Source organism: Mesoplodon mirus (assembly GCF_964341445.2).
Source record: "Mesoplodon mirus genome assembly, chromosome: 1".
Lineage (NCBI taxonomy): Eukaryota > Metazoa > Chordata > Mammalia > Artiodactyla > Ziphiidae > Mesoplodon > Mesoplodon mirus.
This window is the reverse complement of record NC_138976.1, coordinates 68,600,861-68,617,855: the sequence shown is the minus strand read 5'-3', so window position 1 is coordinate 68,617,855 and position 16,995 is coordinate 68,600,861. Positions and strand designations below refer to the sequence as shown.

Below are 16,995 nucleotides of genomic sequence, written 5' to 3'. Positions count from 1 at the left end.
TCTTGACTTTATATTGTACCCCACAGTATTCCTCATTCCTGTGTTATAATCTATTTCATCAGTTAATGGACTGTTATTTCTTGTGGTGCTTAGAATTATTACTTACATGCTTTATACTGGGTCTTTGTGTTTTGGGCAAACTAAGAGCTATATAACTCAAGAGTTTAACAGATATTGTGATGAGGTGAGTGATTGGTAGAACTGTGCTTCTGTGTTCTTCATGCACAGCAAGCCATAGCAAACAGCTATTCAAACAGGGATGGGTCAGGTTTAGGCTTTCATTTTATTCACTGGGAATTGCCAGTTATAGCTTTCAGTGGAAAAATTTGCCTGGACATGAAGTTTGGGCTCCCCTGTTTTTCTGTCTGAAAAACTTTGAGAATTTCTCATGAGTTCAACATGCAGGGGTAATGCCATTTTTCTTCATTTAAGCATGGTTTAACACTTTAGGGCTTCATAATAATGTTCCCCTGTGTGTTTGAATATTAACAAAAGGAGAGGAATCCTCGGAAAGATAAAGCTACTAGGTTTGGGGCTTCCCTGGTGGCGCAGTGGTTGAGAATCTGCCTGCTAATGCAGGGGACACGGGTTCGAGCCCTGGTCTGGGAGATTCCCACATGCCGCGGAGCAACTAGGCCCGTGAGCCACAACTACTGAGCCTGCGCGTCTGGAGCTTGTGCTCTGAAACAAGAGAGGCCGCGATAGTGAGAGGCCCGCGCACCGCAATGAAGAGTGACCCCCCCGCTTGCCACAACTAGAGAAAGCCCTCGCACAGAAACGAAGACCCACCACAGCAAAGATAAAGAAATTAATTAATAAAAACTCCTACCCCCAACATCTTAAAAAAAAAAAAAAAAGCTACTAGGTTTGAAAGAATATTTGTGATGAATAATTAATTCATACTGAGAAATGCTTTAAAACCTCGAAAGCATGTTGAAATGTCAAATAATACACTATCTGAGCTGTTTTGTCATGACTGGGTTAAAATAAGTTTTTATTTCCCCTTGTTAATTTTATGAGAACTAACTGGGTCACGCCGGTCCAGTTAAAAAAAATAAACAACTTGCTTTGCATTAGCTTTTTCAGGTCAGCAGATAATTTGATTTGAAAAGATTTCTCTTGTCGACAGGTGTTTATAATTATAAAAATTTAATAATGAAGGCCTTAGCTCTGATGTTAAGTGAAAAAAGCAGGACCCAACATAGTACATGAATTATTTTATTGATGTGAAATTAATCATAAGGGGTAAGTGTGTACTTTTGTGTCACTCCACACTGGAGGGTAAGTCATATGTGCCTCTTGGAACAATACTAAGCACATACTAAGGCTTTAGAGAAACTGACCAGGAAACCAGAACTCCAGTCTAGGGCAGCATGCTGGTAGGTTTGCTCTTTGACATTTGGGCAGTCCATTCAACTTGTCCAGACCTCTGATCGCTTATCTGCTAAACAAGGTGTGTTGGACAAATTGATTCCCTCAAGTCCCTTTGAGTTCTAAAATAAGATGTCTCTCTGTGGTATTCTTAACCTTCTTGGATTCAGAAATCTCTGTGAAGTTATTTTAAGATAAACAGAGGCTTTGTGGCTCTCAGATTAGGTAGGAACATGCTCTGATGATCGTTCAAGCTGATTCCTATTGCTTCTACCTCTGATGTGCTGAGATGAGATTTTTTTGGTGTGATTGATACTTCAAATCTTGATTAGAACCTGGTGGGGTAAAAAATAAACAAATTCAAAAACAAGAGGAGGGGGTACGACTAGGCTAGTACGCAGTCTATTCAGAAAAAGCAGCTTTCCTTGAATTGTGGAGGCGAGAATGAGTAAGAGGCAGCATTAGAGGGGAGGCAGAATGCCATCCAGGGCTCCAGAAGACAAACTACTACAGCATTACAGAGCTGGAGATAGACCTCCAGCTCACTGGCTGACTCTGTTTCAACTTGCAGTGTGGCATCAAAACTCCAGCACTTTTGTTTCCTTTCACTCTGCAAATGCTTTGTGAAGTTTGTGTGAGAAGGAAATTGTTTTTTTGGTAAGCCAGTTTATTCCCTGTTGTAAGATGGAAGTACTCAGGATCCACTAGAGCACAAAAGCTACCTTTTATTTAGTAAATAACATCTCCACCACTTCAATACACAAATAAAAAGAAAAACTCCAACAACAAATTGCCAGTTAAGACTTAGATTGTAATTTTTACAACCCACAATGCAGAAAAAACTGTTTACTTCGTTTGCTGACACTGGCAAAACTAGAGAACAGAAAATAGAAAAATGAAATCCAATAATAACTTACTAGTAGATTTATTTGATTTCAAGGGACACAGGCCTTCTTTCTCCTTCACTTACACCATGGCAGCTACCCACAGCTGCATCAGAACTAGCAAAATGAAGGATTCTCTTCGCAGCATACCAGAAAAAACAAACGCTTCTTGCAAAGGTACAGTGTATCATCTGCCAAAGTTTCCCTGGATGTGACTGCAGTTTGGCAAATGACCCTCCATGCTTCTACCGTATGCAGGACGATTTGTTTTAGAAGTGTGCGTTGCTCTGTGGGCACTGCAGGTCATCACCACAATGAGTTAATGGAAGGGATACCTTTCAAAGAGCTTGTGAACCCAGCCTCCGCCCTCTTGATGTTCTCCGTGTCCTCCGCTCTCTGGTTTTCTAGTCCTCAGCTCTGCTGAGGAAGCTGGGTTATGGGAGTGGCTACAGAGAAGGATGTGGGTGATTGGATTGTCTTTGAATGCATTCTAAGATTAGCTGCACGTGTTGGGGACTTATCAGCACTTGTGACAGAGGGAACTGATTTCTGGTTAGGGGGCACTTTGCCTTGAAATATAAAGCAGACTTTGGGCCACTGAAACATGCCTGTTCAGCCAAGTCACAGAGTTTTGGTCTACTTAGCTTATGTTAATAAGGATGCAATTATTGTAGGGCTTTATTCAGCAATGAAGTAGTCAAAATGAAATGCAGAGTGTGACGACAGGAGCTCTGTCTGTAGGAAACTCTCAGAGCCCCAGTCCCCTCATATATATATCCTAAAATACGAGCAGCACTTTCATAACCTCCGTACCCAAAACCCCTGTGAGAGTCAAATGAGTGAATGCATTTGAAATATCTAAAATACCAGTGGATGCTAGTTATTCTTATGATCGATGTGATAAACAGAAATGAAATAAGCCTAGTCATTCCTTAATACTCTAATGACAAGAAGTAATTCCAAATCTGGAAGGCCCCTTCCTAATTCCTATATTAAAAAAAAATTAACAGAGAGGACAAAAATAATTATTTTTTAACTTCCCGACCATGTACAACCTGTGCCTATATTCTAAAAACAGAGCCATTCTGCAGATGACTTAGGTTTCTCTGCAGCATCAGAGTAATGAAGTGTAGATTCATTAGCACAACCTGCATAGATGTACAAGTGAAAAGAAAATCCCAATACCTGAATTAAAGAAAATGGAGATAAAAAGAAACTCATAGAGCTTTCTGAGTTACTCTTTGATTAGCTTCCTGGGAACACGAGTAAAGGAAAAACCCAACACAACTAGCCATCCCTTAAAAATGCTTTTTCTCTTTTCTAGGTAAGAAGCACCACAGGTGCAGGCTGAGGTAGGAGCTGGGGGATAACAGATCCTCACACCACTTGCTCTCCTGCATGCAGGAGAGAGATACCATTTAAATAGAGAGTGGCATGGACATATACACACTACCAAACGTAAAACAGATAGCTAGTGGGAAGCAGCCGCATAGCACAGGGAGATCAGCTCGGTGCTTTGTGACCACCTAGAGGGCTGGGGTAGGGAGGGTGGGAGGGAGATGCAAGAGGGAGGGGATATGGGGATATATGTATACGTATAGCTGATTCACTTTGTTATAAAGCAGAAACGAACACACCATTGTAAAGCAATTATACTCCAGTAAAGATGTTAAAAAAAAAAGAATTAACTTGAAAACTGAAAATGTTAGAGAAACTGAGCTAACTCCGTGCTTGATGTTCTGAACAATGTGAGAAAAATGAACTCAACCAATAATGCGATGAGATTTAGCTTTGTTTTTTTTTTTTTTTTTTTTTTAAGATGAGGCATGTATTCTAACCAACTTCCTTCAGTAGTTTAAATAGAATTTCAAGAGCAAAATAAAACAAACACCAGGTGCCCACAGATTAGTTATTAGTGTCTGGGATTGGGGGAGAGAGGAAAGAGAAAGAGAATGAGAGAGAATGAACCAAGAGGGAGGAAAAGGAATCATATTTATTGAGTCAATGTGGGAAATATCATGACAGCTATTCTTTACTGAGGACAACAATTTTAATTCTTTAATGTTAGGGCTTCATATGGAACATTTATATTCACTATGATATAATTAAACGCTTATTAGAAAATGTTGGCTAGATGGTATTAACTGATTTTCCTGTGTTTATTTTTGTTTGTTTTTACTTATTGAAAATATATCAGGTTATTAGATATGGCCTGTTTAAAAAAAAAGATAGCTCACAGCATGGATAAGATGTGAAACTGGAGAATGTTACCATGTGCTGACTGCTGTTTTAAACAAATCGGTAGAGATTTACCTTTGAACACTATACAGAAGAAGCTAAGACAGGGCTTAAACGTAGAGCACAAGTGTGGTGGCAGATGGCGAACCGACAGTACAGGGGAATATCAGTAGTTTCTTCTCTTTACTTTTTAAATTTAGATTTATCTTAGGGGCAGTGATTCTGTGAGCTGCTTCCTCATTTTAAAGGTGCTAAACTGCGCATCTCACAGATAATGAAGTTGTTGTAACATCATCTATATTATTTACAGTTGGAGTTGTCTTGAGTTGCTCCTATTATATAAATCAAACAGCAGATGATATATTTTGGATTTCCATTTAAAAGAACACATTCTTCCTCTTGTTGAAATCTGTAATGCTATTATAGGTCTCGTTTCCATGTATCAAGCACCAATATTTTCTTTTGCTTCACAGAGTGCTGCAAATATATGCAGCTTTCTCATTTGGATATTATTAATTTTTCCATAGATCATATACAAAAGAAATTCCATCTGTGGATAAACGGATCTATCAATAGTAGTAATAAAATTCATAACAGCAATGATAACTTTAATAGTTCCCAATATTTATTAGGCATTTTCTTTGTGCCAAACACTCATCTAAAGGCTTTACATGCATTAATTCATTAAATCCTCCTAATAATTCTAGGAAGTAGGTATTACTATTAATTCTATTGCACAGATGAGGAAACCAAGGCACAGTAACTTGTCCAAACAATCTCTTCAGAAGCAAGATGATTTAATAGGAAAGTAGTTCTTGAAAAATACACAGGCCCTTTTAGGAAGGTACCTCTTCATTATAGAGATGAAGTGAATAAACATATTTATGGTTTGAAACTAAATATATATTCCCCCAAAACTAGAAAAAAATAAAACAAACCCATATTTTACTAAGCTGCCTTTATCAGATTAACAAGCACTGGTGTTAAAAAATGCATATGGCATGAAGCGCTTTATTCTTTGTCATTTCTAACTCTTTTAGATAAAACCATTTAAACCTGGCACAGGAGAGACACATACCAGCCAACAATTCTATTTGAGTAAACCCTCTGGATTAAATGTGTGGGTTTTTTTTTTTTCCCCTCAAAAGAGTAATCTCTTAATGTCCAAGATTTAATATTTATCTATGATCCCCGGATTTAGAATCAACCTTCAGAATTTTCGGAATATCAGGAAGGATCTTATACATTCTCATTTTAGGAAGAACCAGAACAAAAGACACTAAGTCAGGGGCCCCTAAACTGGAGAATGGTCTTGCAAAGAGATTGTGTGTCTGTGAACTCTATGATATTAGTATAAAGATAAAGTGTGTAGGTGCCTTTTCTTTGCAAGTGGGATTTAAAATGTTCATCACATTCTCAAAAGGAACCAGCTCCCCCCAAAGGGTTAACTGAACTAAGTTACATGCTCAAGGTCACATAGCTGCTAAAACTGGGATTTAGTTTCTGTCTTCTTATTTCGTATTCTTCCTAAGATACCTCAAAAAGTAATATTAAACAAATAAAAAAAATCCACCTGAAAGCCATTTATATATTGCTTATTCTTTGGAAAAATTCACTTTGACGGAAGTCTAAGAACACAGTTGAAGACCTCTGGCTCTAAGATTTCTATAAGTGTTTCACAATGTATATTTCAAAATTCCTAGACAGTCATCCCAGCCAAAAAGGCAGTTTTTGAATTAGCTTGATATGTATAGGCTCGGTCATTATGATTTAAAGGTGGCTACAGTCTTAAGTGACCTATTGGAGAGAAGAGGCTTCTTGAGTCCAACTGACTCATATGTTAAAATTTTGGCTCTGCCAGTAACTAGCTAATGATTATAAACAAGTTACTTGACTTTTTAAAGTTTAACAGTTTCCTTGTCTATTAAATTGGATGATAACAACTAGCTTTTGAGGTTGTTCTGAATACTATAAATAACAACTATACATGATTTTATACACTGTATATAAAAATCTATGACACGATGCCCAACACATGGTAAATACCAAGACAGTCATGTCTATCATAACGTCTTGTCTTTGTTGTCAAATTTAAAAGGAGGTTTTAAATTTTGCTCTATATTTAGGCCTGGCCAACGATTTTAAAAAGTTCCATGCCAACATGACTTTTAAAGTGAAATGTTAATTATAATCCTACTAATAGAAATGTAGTACTGTCAGCAGTGAAGAGTAATTCTATTTTACAAAAAAAACAAAACAAAACTTTTTTTATCTAGGACTGTAATAGTTAGATTGAATTTTTGATAGTTACAAGGCAGTACAATTAATAATCTACCACTAATTGATATCCCTGAGTTTATAAGAAGTTGAAGATATAAAAAAAGATATTTGAGCTAAGTAGATCACCTGTGAGGGACAGACGTAACGTTCTGCAATTGTAGGACTCTGATGCATTTGGGTCACTGATGATTCCCCCTTTTGTGTCACTGCCTCAGAAAAGTTAGGCCATAAAGAGGGAAATGAAATATTTAATGTGAAGTTTGTGTTATCCATGATTCCAAATGATAAAATGGACTTTTTAGGTAAAAAGGCAAGGCTGGGTGTTCGGATCCATGCTAAGCTACTTATTTACAGTCACATCCTGTATCAGTAGGAAAGCAGTGTGAGTGATGTGGGCCTATGGAAGCCTGGATCGAGGAATCAGAAGAGCTCAATTCTAATTTAAGCTATATTAATTGTTCACCTTTTACACTGAGAAAGTCAGGGCTGATTCTCTGTTTGAGCTCCAGTTTTCTCATATCTAAACATGGATACCTATGTGTATCAAAATATTTATAGTGTTGCTTCATCAGACTGTTGTGAGTACAGTAAATAAGATAGTTGAAATGAAAACTACATAGAGCTAACTCTTAGAGAACTCAAAAGTAAAAGATATTAGCACTGGGGAAATTGATACTCAGAGAAGTCAAGGTTACATAACTACTTAGTGACAGAGCTGTGACCCAAACTTGCTTTTCATCTTTTGGTTTGTCCATTTCTCTTTTCGTACTTTAATAAAAATATACTTTCTGGACAACTTTGGCATCTATAAAATTAAGCATATTATTTTATATTATTTTATTCACATATAAATATTAGTTTCCATTTAGTCTTCTTTGACAACATTTATCTTAAATCATTAAAATAAATCCCATCATCCCTTTTTTTCAGGAATTACTATTTTCTCTTAAGAACTGCTTAAACATGTTGGGATCCCAACAGTAACTGCATTGGTCAAAAATTCAATTGTATTTTCATACTGCTTACTCTCTAATTCAACAATTGTGAGCATTTTGTAATTAGGACTCTTGAATTTATTCTGCATTTTCCCCAGCATACATAAAATAATTATAATTCGGAAACACGTCATGAAGTGTCACTATTTTCAAGGGGTTCAGTAAGCACATTGGTGCCCATACACAATTCCTGATTCTTTTAAGTTTTTCCCTTGTCATCTTTCAGTGGAAGTATGTTAAAAGTTTTGCTCTATTAAACCAAGATAAAGACAACACGAGTCACGGTGGCAACACCCATTTTTTTCTTTAATGTCATCAGATCACTCTGCAAAGTAATATGAAGAGAGTGATCAGAACCACTGAGAGAAGAGCAACAACAAAAACGCCCCAAATAAAACACTCAACCACAGTCATGTAAGTTATCACCATGGGTAGAACCCAAAACAAGCACGTTACATTTTATAAATTGTGCATGAAGTCACTTAACATTTTAATATACTTTAAAAATCTGGCTCTGTGTTATCAAAGCTCCCTTTATAGGAGAAGCCTCAGTTAGTGCTTCTGTGGTTCCAGTTGCTGGTATTTTTTTTCTGTGCTTAAGATATAGGATGGGCTTCCCTGGTGGCACAGTGGTTGGGAGTCCGCCTGCCAATGCAGGGGACACGGGTTCGTTCCCCAGTCCGGGAAGATACCACATGCCGCGGAGCGGCTGGGCCTGTGAGCCATGGCTGCTGAGCCTGCGCGTCCAGAGCCTGTGCTCCGCAATGGGAGAGGCCACAACAGTGAGAGGCCCACATACCGCCAAAAAAAAAAAAAAGAAAAAAAAAGATATAGGATGATTGCTTTTCCCCTTAAATATCTGCTGGCTAGGACTTAGTCAAAGATAAAATGCTGTTCATGGTTGTAATCTAGATTAAAGCTCTCTGTATAGCCCATAAACTTCAATTAAATGCTTCTAACCTTTTGCATAACACTTAAAATTGAAAAACTTTTGGTTTCTAGGTCATCTCTAGATTTAGGGTGTATTTGTGGGCACAGAGCTATAAAAAGGCAGGTTTTAGTCTGATTCAACTGCTTTGACTCTTATACTGTAAAAATAGCATAGGAATGAAATGTACATAGTTTCCAACTATCATAATAAAGGTACAAGGAGGAACATTATTTGTCCTTCGACATACTTTACTGTTAAGATGGTGGAAAATAACACGTTCAGGAAAATAATGACAAAGCAGGCAAAAGTACAGGGAAGTGGTAGTACTGAATGACCTAATTCTGAGTGGAAACAATGCTACAATACAGCAAAGGCAGAATGACAAGTTCTCTACCCAAGTTCATGCCAACTGGGTTCTCAATTTACATTAATTTATTTTATTTTTATAATTTACCTTGCTTCACTAATGACAAAAAAGATTTCTCTCCTCTATGTGTGACTTGGTTTAGTTTCTTATTTACTATGGCTATGATTTAAGAGACTTGAGACAAGAAATTGCTACGATAGTGTTTTACATTTTAAGATGGGAAATAGGTAAATTGTAAACCCTATATGCTAATCATTCACATATACCATTTACAGTTTTTAAACAGGACCTCAAAAGAAGCAACTACCTATTTGGCACTATCCTGCTTGAACTAGCATTGGTGAAACTTTGATAAAACTGATCAATTTTTTCAATATGGAAAAAAGTTAACTCCTGAACACCTAGCATCTTTAATTGGCTCAAAAAGGGATTAAGCCATTTTCCAACATCAAAAGTAAAATTGATTGTGAGAATTTTACAAAATATATCTATGCTGCATAATACCATAATGCATTTTGAGAAACGGGGACTGAGGTATGGACTTGCTCAAATGCCAAAAGGTCGTTCTTATTCCTCCAAAATTGGAATTCAATGTGTTGTTGCCTTTGGTGCTGACTGGGAAAGCTTTTAAGCAGAGTCTCACTTTCAAATTAACTTTGAATACTAGGGAGGCAGGTAGGACTTGGTCAGAGTTATGAGATAAAGTGGTGGTCATCATAGATTTCAGAGGCAGAAAAAAGGGAAAGGTACTTGAACAACTATAGATGAAAATGTTTCAACTGTAAGGTACTAAAAAGGTCTGGGTCTGAAGCTGGTACTATTTAATGTTTTATAAAACATCTGGAAGAGGGTAAGCAGTGAACTTTCAAGTATGAAAAAGCCACAAAGCTCTTCTGAATGCCAATGAGGATGAATGTGGTATGTGGCAGTTGGTAGTCCAGGTTAGGATTTAAGTGACATTGTAAACTACTTTCTAAGGAAAGCAATCCAGTGCACTACCATGGCCACAAAAGACTAACAAAATGCTGAGTGCTGAACATGAGCTCCTAAGTGTCTTTAATATGCCATGTGAGAAGGATTTATTATTGGAAAGGGGTGAATGGATAATACTCTCATGAATCCTTCAGAGAAGCTAGGTATATTTGAGGAATAATCCTCATCTTCTAGGAGAAATCATTCCTTCTGGAATAAACTCCTTACTACTACAATTGTGAGAGAGATTACCAAGCAGTCCACAAATTAGATGAGCTAGACATTTCTAATGTGCTTAATTTTTATTAATCATCACATCACCACTCCTAGCTTTTTGACTGTTCCTAGTGGTTATCCAGAGTTATTGACAAACAAACCCCTCACCATTTTTAAGTAACAGTCTATGGGCATCTTCTGACAATCACCTGTTTATTCATAACCATCAGCAACCATCAGGAAAATGGGCAACCTCAATTTGCTTCCCCTATATAAACATGAACTGCGTTATGAAATCTTTCATCCAGGGTAGAAGCAAGAGGTAATGAGGAATGCCCTTGTGTTACATGGTGTCAAGGATATTGTGTGCTCAAGGATTGGTATATTTGTATGAAAAAGAAAAAGTGAGAACAAGCAGCGCCTAAATCTTAAGTAACTGTTTTCATAGATGGCCGAACACCTAGTTAAAACTATATTTTCATGCACATATTTAAACCCATGAAAATAAAGGTGTAAATAACATCTGCATTTCCTTACCTTCTATTGCTGATAGGAGAACTCGGGAATGATCATATGCGATTACATTTGCATATCTGTTCTTTGGTTTGTTTACTTCCAAGTTTGAATGTTCCCATGTGAACTGCTGGCCAGGGTCAATTGACTTTAAAAGAAAAACAGCACACATACATAAAATCAATACTGAATAACATCAGATTATAGGCATTTATCACAAGTAACAAACGATTTAAAAAGAATATTCTGAAGCTACACTTCATCAAGACGACTCTAGCTGTGAAGCTGAACACTAACATAACCAGCATAAGATGAAATGATTAATCATAGGAAAAAACACTGATAGTCACCAACACTGATTAAAATGGAAAAAAGAAATCAATATAGGTGTTCTGTTAATAGTGGAAAGGCAGGTTGGTTTCTTTTTTTTCACTTTTCCATTTCCTTCTCTGCTGCTGTAGTTTACAAGTTATCTTGGTTCAATATTCCCTCCAGTTCTCTAGTTCTGTGAACATTATTTTATCTTGCTTACCCTTTCCTATGTGGACCTAACCTCGTTCTTTAAGTTGACTGATCATTCACTGGATTCACTAGGCACAGGCTCTTCTTTCTTCACCTGCAGGCTCACATCTTGAGGGCAACTTAAAATTTTGTCTGTTTCTCCAAAACATACTATGACCACTGTCACAAGGCAATTTGTACAATTCAGACAGTTAAGGATAACAGTAAAGAAGGGAGGTCAGTTAAATCAAATAATCTTCTTAGAATATTAATTTATAATCTAATGCAGATAGGGTCTCATCGCTTCTTAAGTTATCATTATGTGTTATCATGTTTACAAAGTTTGCTTTTTATTCTTTATTTTAAACTTAGTTTTTCTGATTTTTAATGTCTTTCCTTGATGCCTTAGTTCAACCAAAGTTGTTCAATAATCTAAAATAAATATTTCACAGGTATAAAGTAATATATAAAGTTCTTTATGGTTAAAGCAGAACCATTATTTTGAGACTGAATTCAGGCTTTGATATAAAACTCTGGGGAACTTTTTTTTTTTGCGGTATGCGGGCCTCTCACTGTTGTGGCCTCTCCCGTTGCGGAGCACAGGCTCCGGACGCGCAGGCCCAGCGGCCATGGCTCACGGGCCCAGCCGCTCCGCGGCATATGGGATCCTCCCAGACCGGGGCACGAACCCGTATCCCCTGCATCGGCAGGCGGACTCTCAACCACTGCGCCACCAGGGAGGCCCTCTGGGGAACTTTTTAATGTCCTGCAATGTTATGGAAATCAAAATGCTTTTTCTTTCATCATAGCATACTGACATTTTTTAAAGACATAATTTCATGGTATATGGAAATATGAGTTCAGTAATTATAGAAACATGATTTTCAATGATCAAAATCAAGTTTTCAGACATAATTAGTGATAAATTAGGTTTACATACAGATGAACTTCTTTAAAAAGTAAAAACACTTTGTTATGTTCATAAAATTTCTAAGTTATTTTTGATACTGGATATCTTCCACGCTTTTAGTGGATATGTAGAACTTAAAAGTAAAATATATCCAACAGCTGTCACAATATTAAGGACGCACACATTTGTGTTAAAATGAATAGAGTTCAACGCGATAATAAAACTCACAAGTGTAAGGAGTCAAGCCTATTAACAGTCATGAATAAGCCTCCAAACATACAAAAATTCTCAGCAGTATAGATTGCAGCTTCTAATTTACTAAGGATTATAAAACGCTTTTTCCTTTCTTAGCCTATGCTAATCTGTATATAAACCAGTCAATCATTGAACAGTACTCAGCAAAATAATTATCCACGTCTTAGAGTCTAACGAATAAAGTAATTAGGGGTCTTTCTAGTTTGCTTTTCCAGGGAAGCTCATCATCTCCTCTGCAGAATGTACTCCTCTCCAAGTATGCCATGAGCTAAAGGGAGTTAAAGCATTCAGATGCCTGGGTGGCAGCCCTCAAGTCAACCTTGAGCCTTCTCCACACAAAGCAGCTCCATTCAGTGACCAAGCCTGCCTTAAAAAATTCTCAAATCCATCCCAAGTCTATCATTCCCTAAATCCCAGTCCTTCAGTATCTGACGTCTGATTGGAATCCCTTCTCTAAACTCGCACTCCAATCCATTCTTCATACCAAAGTAGACATTCTAAAGCACAGCCCTGGATAGGTTAGGACCCTGTTTAAGAGCTTCCACTGGCTCTGGGTGACCTTCAGTTTAAATTCTGGAGTCCTTAGCCACCATCCTACCTAGACACGTTTAGTCATCTTTGCATCTACAAAGCCCTCAATAAATGGTTTAACAACTATTTTTTAAATGAATTGAACTGATGAATAACTGTTGCTGAGAAAAGTTCATAAAGAGAAATCATGGAGTAATTCCTTCTTTTAACATGGGAGTTAGAGAACAGACGATGGAAACTGCAATGTGCTGTGCATTACTAGTTGAATACTTTAACATTTATTATCATATTAAGTAATTAAGTATGTGATCCTGAAAGTACAACTACCACTGATATTCCACTTTACACTGATAAGCGTTACTGAGTACATAAGCTTCCTACACATCATTCTCTGAAATATCCCAAGAAGCTCCTAAGCTCACTGATATACAGTCATTCCTTTGGTGGAAGACCTTACTCCCTCTGATGGCCTTGTTCCTCAGATTACGATCACTCATGTATGTGTAAATGGCATGCATTTAATTAGACTAATGAACTGCATCTACCAACTCAAAGACACCGTGAACTCATGTTCATTTCCACTCTTGCCACACATTTGCAGCCGTCTGCATGATGTATTTGATATCTAAATAGAAGAGTTTAAAAACCAATAATGGAAACATAAGCTTGTATATCACATATGTTAATATGTTTAGGGCTTCCCTGGTGGCGCAGTGGTTGAGAGTCCGCCTGCCGATGCAGGGGACACGGGTTCATACCCCGGTCTGGGAAGATCCCACGTGCCGCAGAGCGGCTGGGCCCGTGAGCCATGGCCGCGGAGCCTGTGCTCCGCAACGGGAGACGCCACAGCAGTGAGAGGCCCACGTACCTCAAAAAAAAAAAAAAAAAATATATGTTTAGGCTTAAGGTGTGACCCAAGAGACAAAGATCTGTAGGTAATCGGATAATGATAATAATATAATAGCTGCCAGGTCATTATGCTTTACATGAAGTATCCTGTTTAATTTTCACAAATGTTATGAGGTAGGTATTGTTGTTTTCTCCATTTTGTAGACAAGGAAACTGAAGTAAAGAAAGACTAATTCAATAAATTTTACTGAGGGACTTCTCTGTGGCAGGCATTTTGGTGGTTAAGTAATTTGCTCATACAGCTAGATTTATACATTTACCCTCAAACCCAGGTTTGGGTGATTTCAAAGCTCACTGATGATTAACAGCTGGTAATTACTAAGCCACGGTGCTACTTCACTATCCAGAAAGCCATTGCAAAGTGAAGAAGCCCAACACATGAAACAGACTTCAGCATAACTATCCTTTATCTCATCAGTCCAAATGATATTTCTTTCCAACTGATCATCCTGTGTGTATGACCAGGCCACCCAAGATGGCTGTTCTCTTGCTCTCTGTACATCCCCTGATCGACCACTGTCTGCTTCACCTACACCCTGCTCACAGGACTGACCTTCCTACATACTTCCCCAGGCCCCAGCTGGTGATGGTTCTACTCTTTAGATCAGAACATCTTCACCTGATAGCTTATCAAAGGGGCGGTGAGGGGCATGCCCCTCTGCTAGTTTCCCTAGTAACCAACAAAGACAGCCTGAAGTCAATTCCCCACTAACTGGTAACCTCCCCTCCCCCCATCACGAAGGCTGCCGCCCTGTTCTTCCCGCTGCTGTCTGCTGTCTGATCTTGGTGGGATGTCGCTCCAGGACCTCACTTCAGACCTGTAAGTACCCCCATTTATAAAACCACTGACGTCTCTGTCGCCGACTCCGGGCTCTTTCTTCAGTCTTGAAGCTGGGCAAGCACAGGCCTGGCAGGCCCACGGGGGTGCAGCCCAGCAACTGGCGGAGTGGCCAGGAGACTGAGGAAACTCCCGTGAGCGCCAAGATGTCGGGAAGGAAGGACGGGGAATGGCAAGTTGTAGGGGTCGTCCACTATCAAGTGGGGCCTGAAAGTTACGAGTGTGATCCCCGGGGTGGTCGGCCACTAATGTGGGACCCAAAAGTTGGGATAATCCTGAAAGTTGCGGCAGAAATCCCCGGGGGGCCGTCCACTAGTATGCGGGGGCCTGGCAGTGGCTGCCTTGATGAATGGGGCCCACCGAGAGAGTTCACAGAACTCTCACGGACACCCCAAGGCTGTTGGGGAGATATTGGCCACCGTTACAGTGGGAAAACAGTGGCCGCAGCTCGGGGCTGGCTGTTGCTTTTTGTATTAAGAAAGGCAAAGAGGCTGAGCTGACAGCTGAGGCGAAGGTTAACTTGAATGTTGATTGATGTTCCTATGAAAGCCATGTGAATGTGAGTGAATGATATGTATTACTGTCTATCACTGGTATTTGTTTAAAGTGAATTGGCTATTTAGAAACTGAAAAAAAATCCCTGAAAATGTCCAAGATGGGACTCTTTTGACATTCTAAAACTGTTTTTTTGCATATGCCCTAAGAGGAAGTTAGCTTTCTAGAGGGAATTGGTATTTCTCTTCTTGTACCTTTGAGATGTAAATGATCTACCTGGGTTCTCAGGAACTTTAATCATCTGGTCTCTGAGAGTAAAGAAAAAAAACAAAGAGGCCTTTTAAAACTCTAGCAGGAAAACTGTGAAATCTCTTTGTTTGTATAGATACATGTCTATGTGTACCTTAGAAATATGTCTCTGCCTCTTAATGGCATGGCCAAGATTGGTTTGTGGATGAGCTGTTTAATTGGATTAAGAGAAACTAAGTGCTTATATGAATTCATTGATGTCTCGGTGGCTGACTCCGGGCTACTTCTTCGGTCTTGGAGCTGGGCAAGTACAGGCCTTGTAGGCCTAAGGGGTGCAGCCCAACAGTGTCATTCTTGGGCAATTACATAAGAAATCAAGATTTAAAAATGAGGTTAGTTGGGCTTCCCTGGTGGCGCAGTGGTTGAGAGTCCGCCTGCCAATGCAGGGGACATGGGTTCGTGCCCCGGTCTGGGAAGATCCCACATGCCGTGGAGCGGCTGGGCCCGTGAGCCATGGCCGCTGAGCCTGCGCGTCCGGAGCCTGTGCTCCGCAATGGGAGAGGCCACAACAGTGAGAGGCCCGCGTACCGCAAAAAAAAAAAAAATGAGGTTGGCTTCACATGGATGATAAAGCAGATGGGATGCAGCTTGCATTTATATTGGTTTTACATGGATCAAACAAACATTGATTAAATAATGCTGACTTGTCTTTGTGCAACACATATCCATCCATCTGTATCTATCTGTCTGACTGAATGTTTAACAATACACAGCATAGGTCATTATTTTGGAGCTTGTCAGAATGCTGAGAGCAGTAAACTCAGTAAAGAAGAATAACTACTGAAAGTAGATGAGGTATAAGAAGATCTTTTAGATTAAAACAAACTGGTTGGGCTTCCCTGGTGGCGCAGTGGTTGAGAGTCCGCCTGCCGATGCAGGGGACGTGGGTTCGTGCCCCAGTCTGGGGAGATCCCACATGCCAAGGAGCAGCTAGGCTCGTGAGCCATGGCTGCTGGGCCTGCGCGTCCGGAGCCTGTGCTCCGCAACGGGAGAGGCCACAACAGTGAGAGGCCTGCTTACAGCAAAAAAAAAAAAAACTGGTTGAGGAAGATCAAATTTCAATTATCCATGTTAATGAGGCAAAGATATCATGGATGAATAAGACCGTAATATTCAAAACCCAATGTTTAGGCTTTTCTTAGTGCTAATGAAGACACTGTTGCTTTGCTTCTTTGTTTTCTGGCTTCTCTTGTTGAGAGCTTCTCAAGGAAGAATGGACTGGCCAAAATGGACAAAGAGCAGCACAAGTCTTGAGTGATACAGAAGGTGATTTTCAATTCAACCTTATAATTTTGGCCACCCCATCATAACCATGTATCTTCCTACTGTAAGATTAAGCTGAGTCCACCCCAATATTATTCAAAGCAATTTGAATTAAGCACCCTTTTCCTAGTGGATTCAATTATTTCTTGCTGTTAGTATTTGGTTTTCCTGAGCTTGACTCTCAGATTATCTCCGCTCATCCTTCTGTGTCTGTTTA

General features: G+C 39.1%; 1 protein-coding gene across 4 annotated transcripts in view; it reads right to left on the bottom strand.

The window, feature by feature from the left end:
- PTPRD (protein tyrosine phosphatase receptor type D) overlaps positions 1 to 16,995 on the bottom strand; it is a 2,145,247-nt gene that overhangs the window by 65,733 nt on the left and 2,062,519 nt on the right. For all 4 annotated transcript variants that reach the window (XM_082611189.1, XM_082611192.1, XM_082611191.1 and 1 more), the window contains one exon: positions 10,792 to 10,915. In XM_082611189.1, coding sequence (XP_082467315.1) covers positions 10,792 to 10,915 — 124 coding nt within the window. The remainder of the gene's footprint in view (positions 1 to 10,791; positions 10,916 to 16,995) is intronic.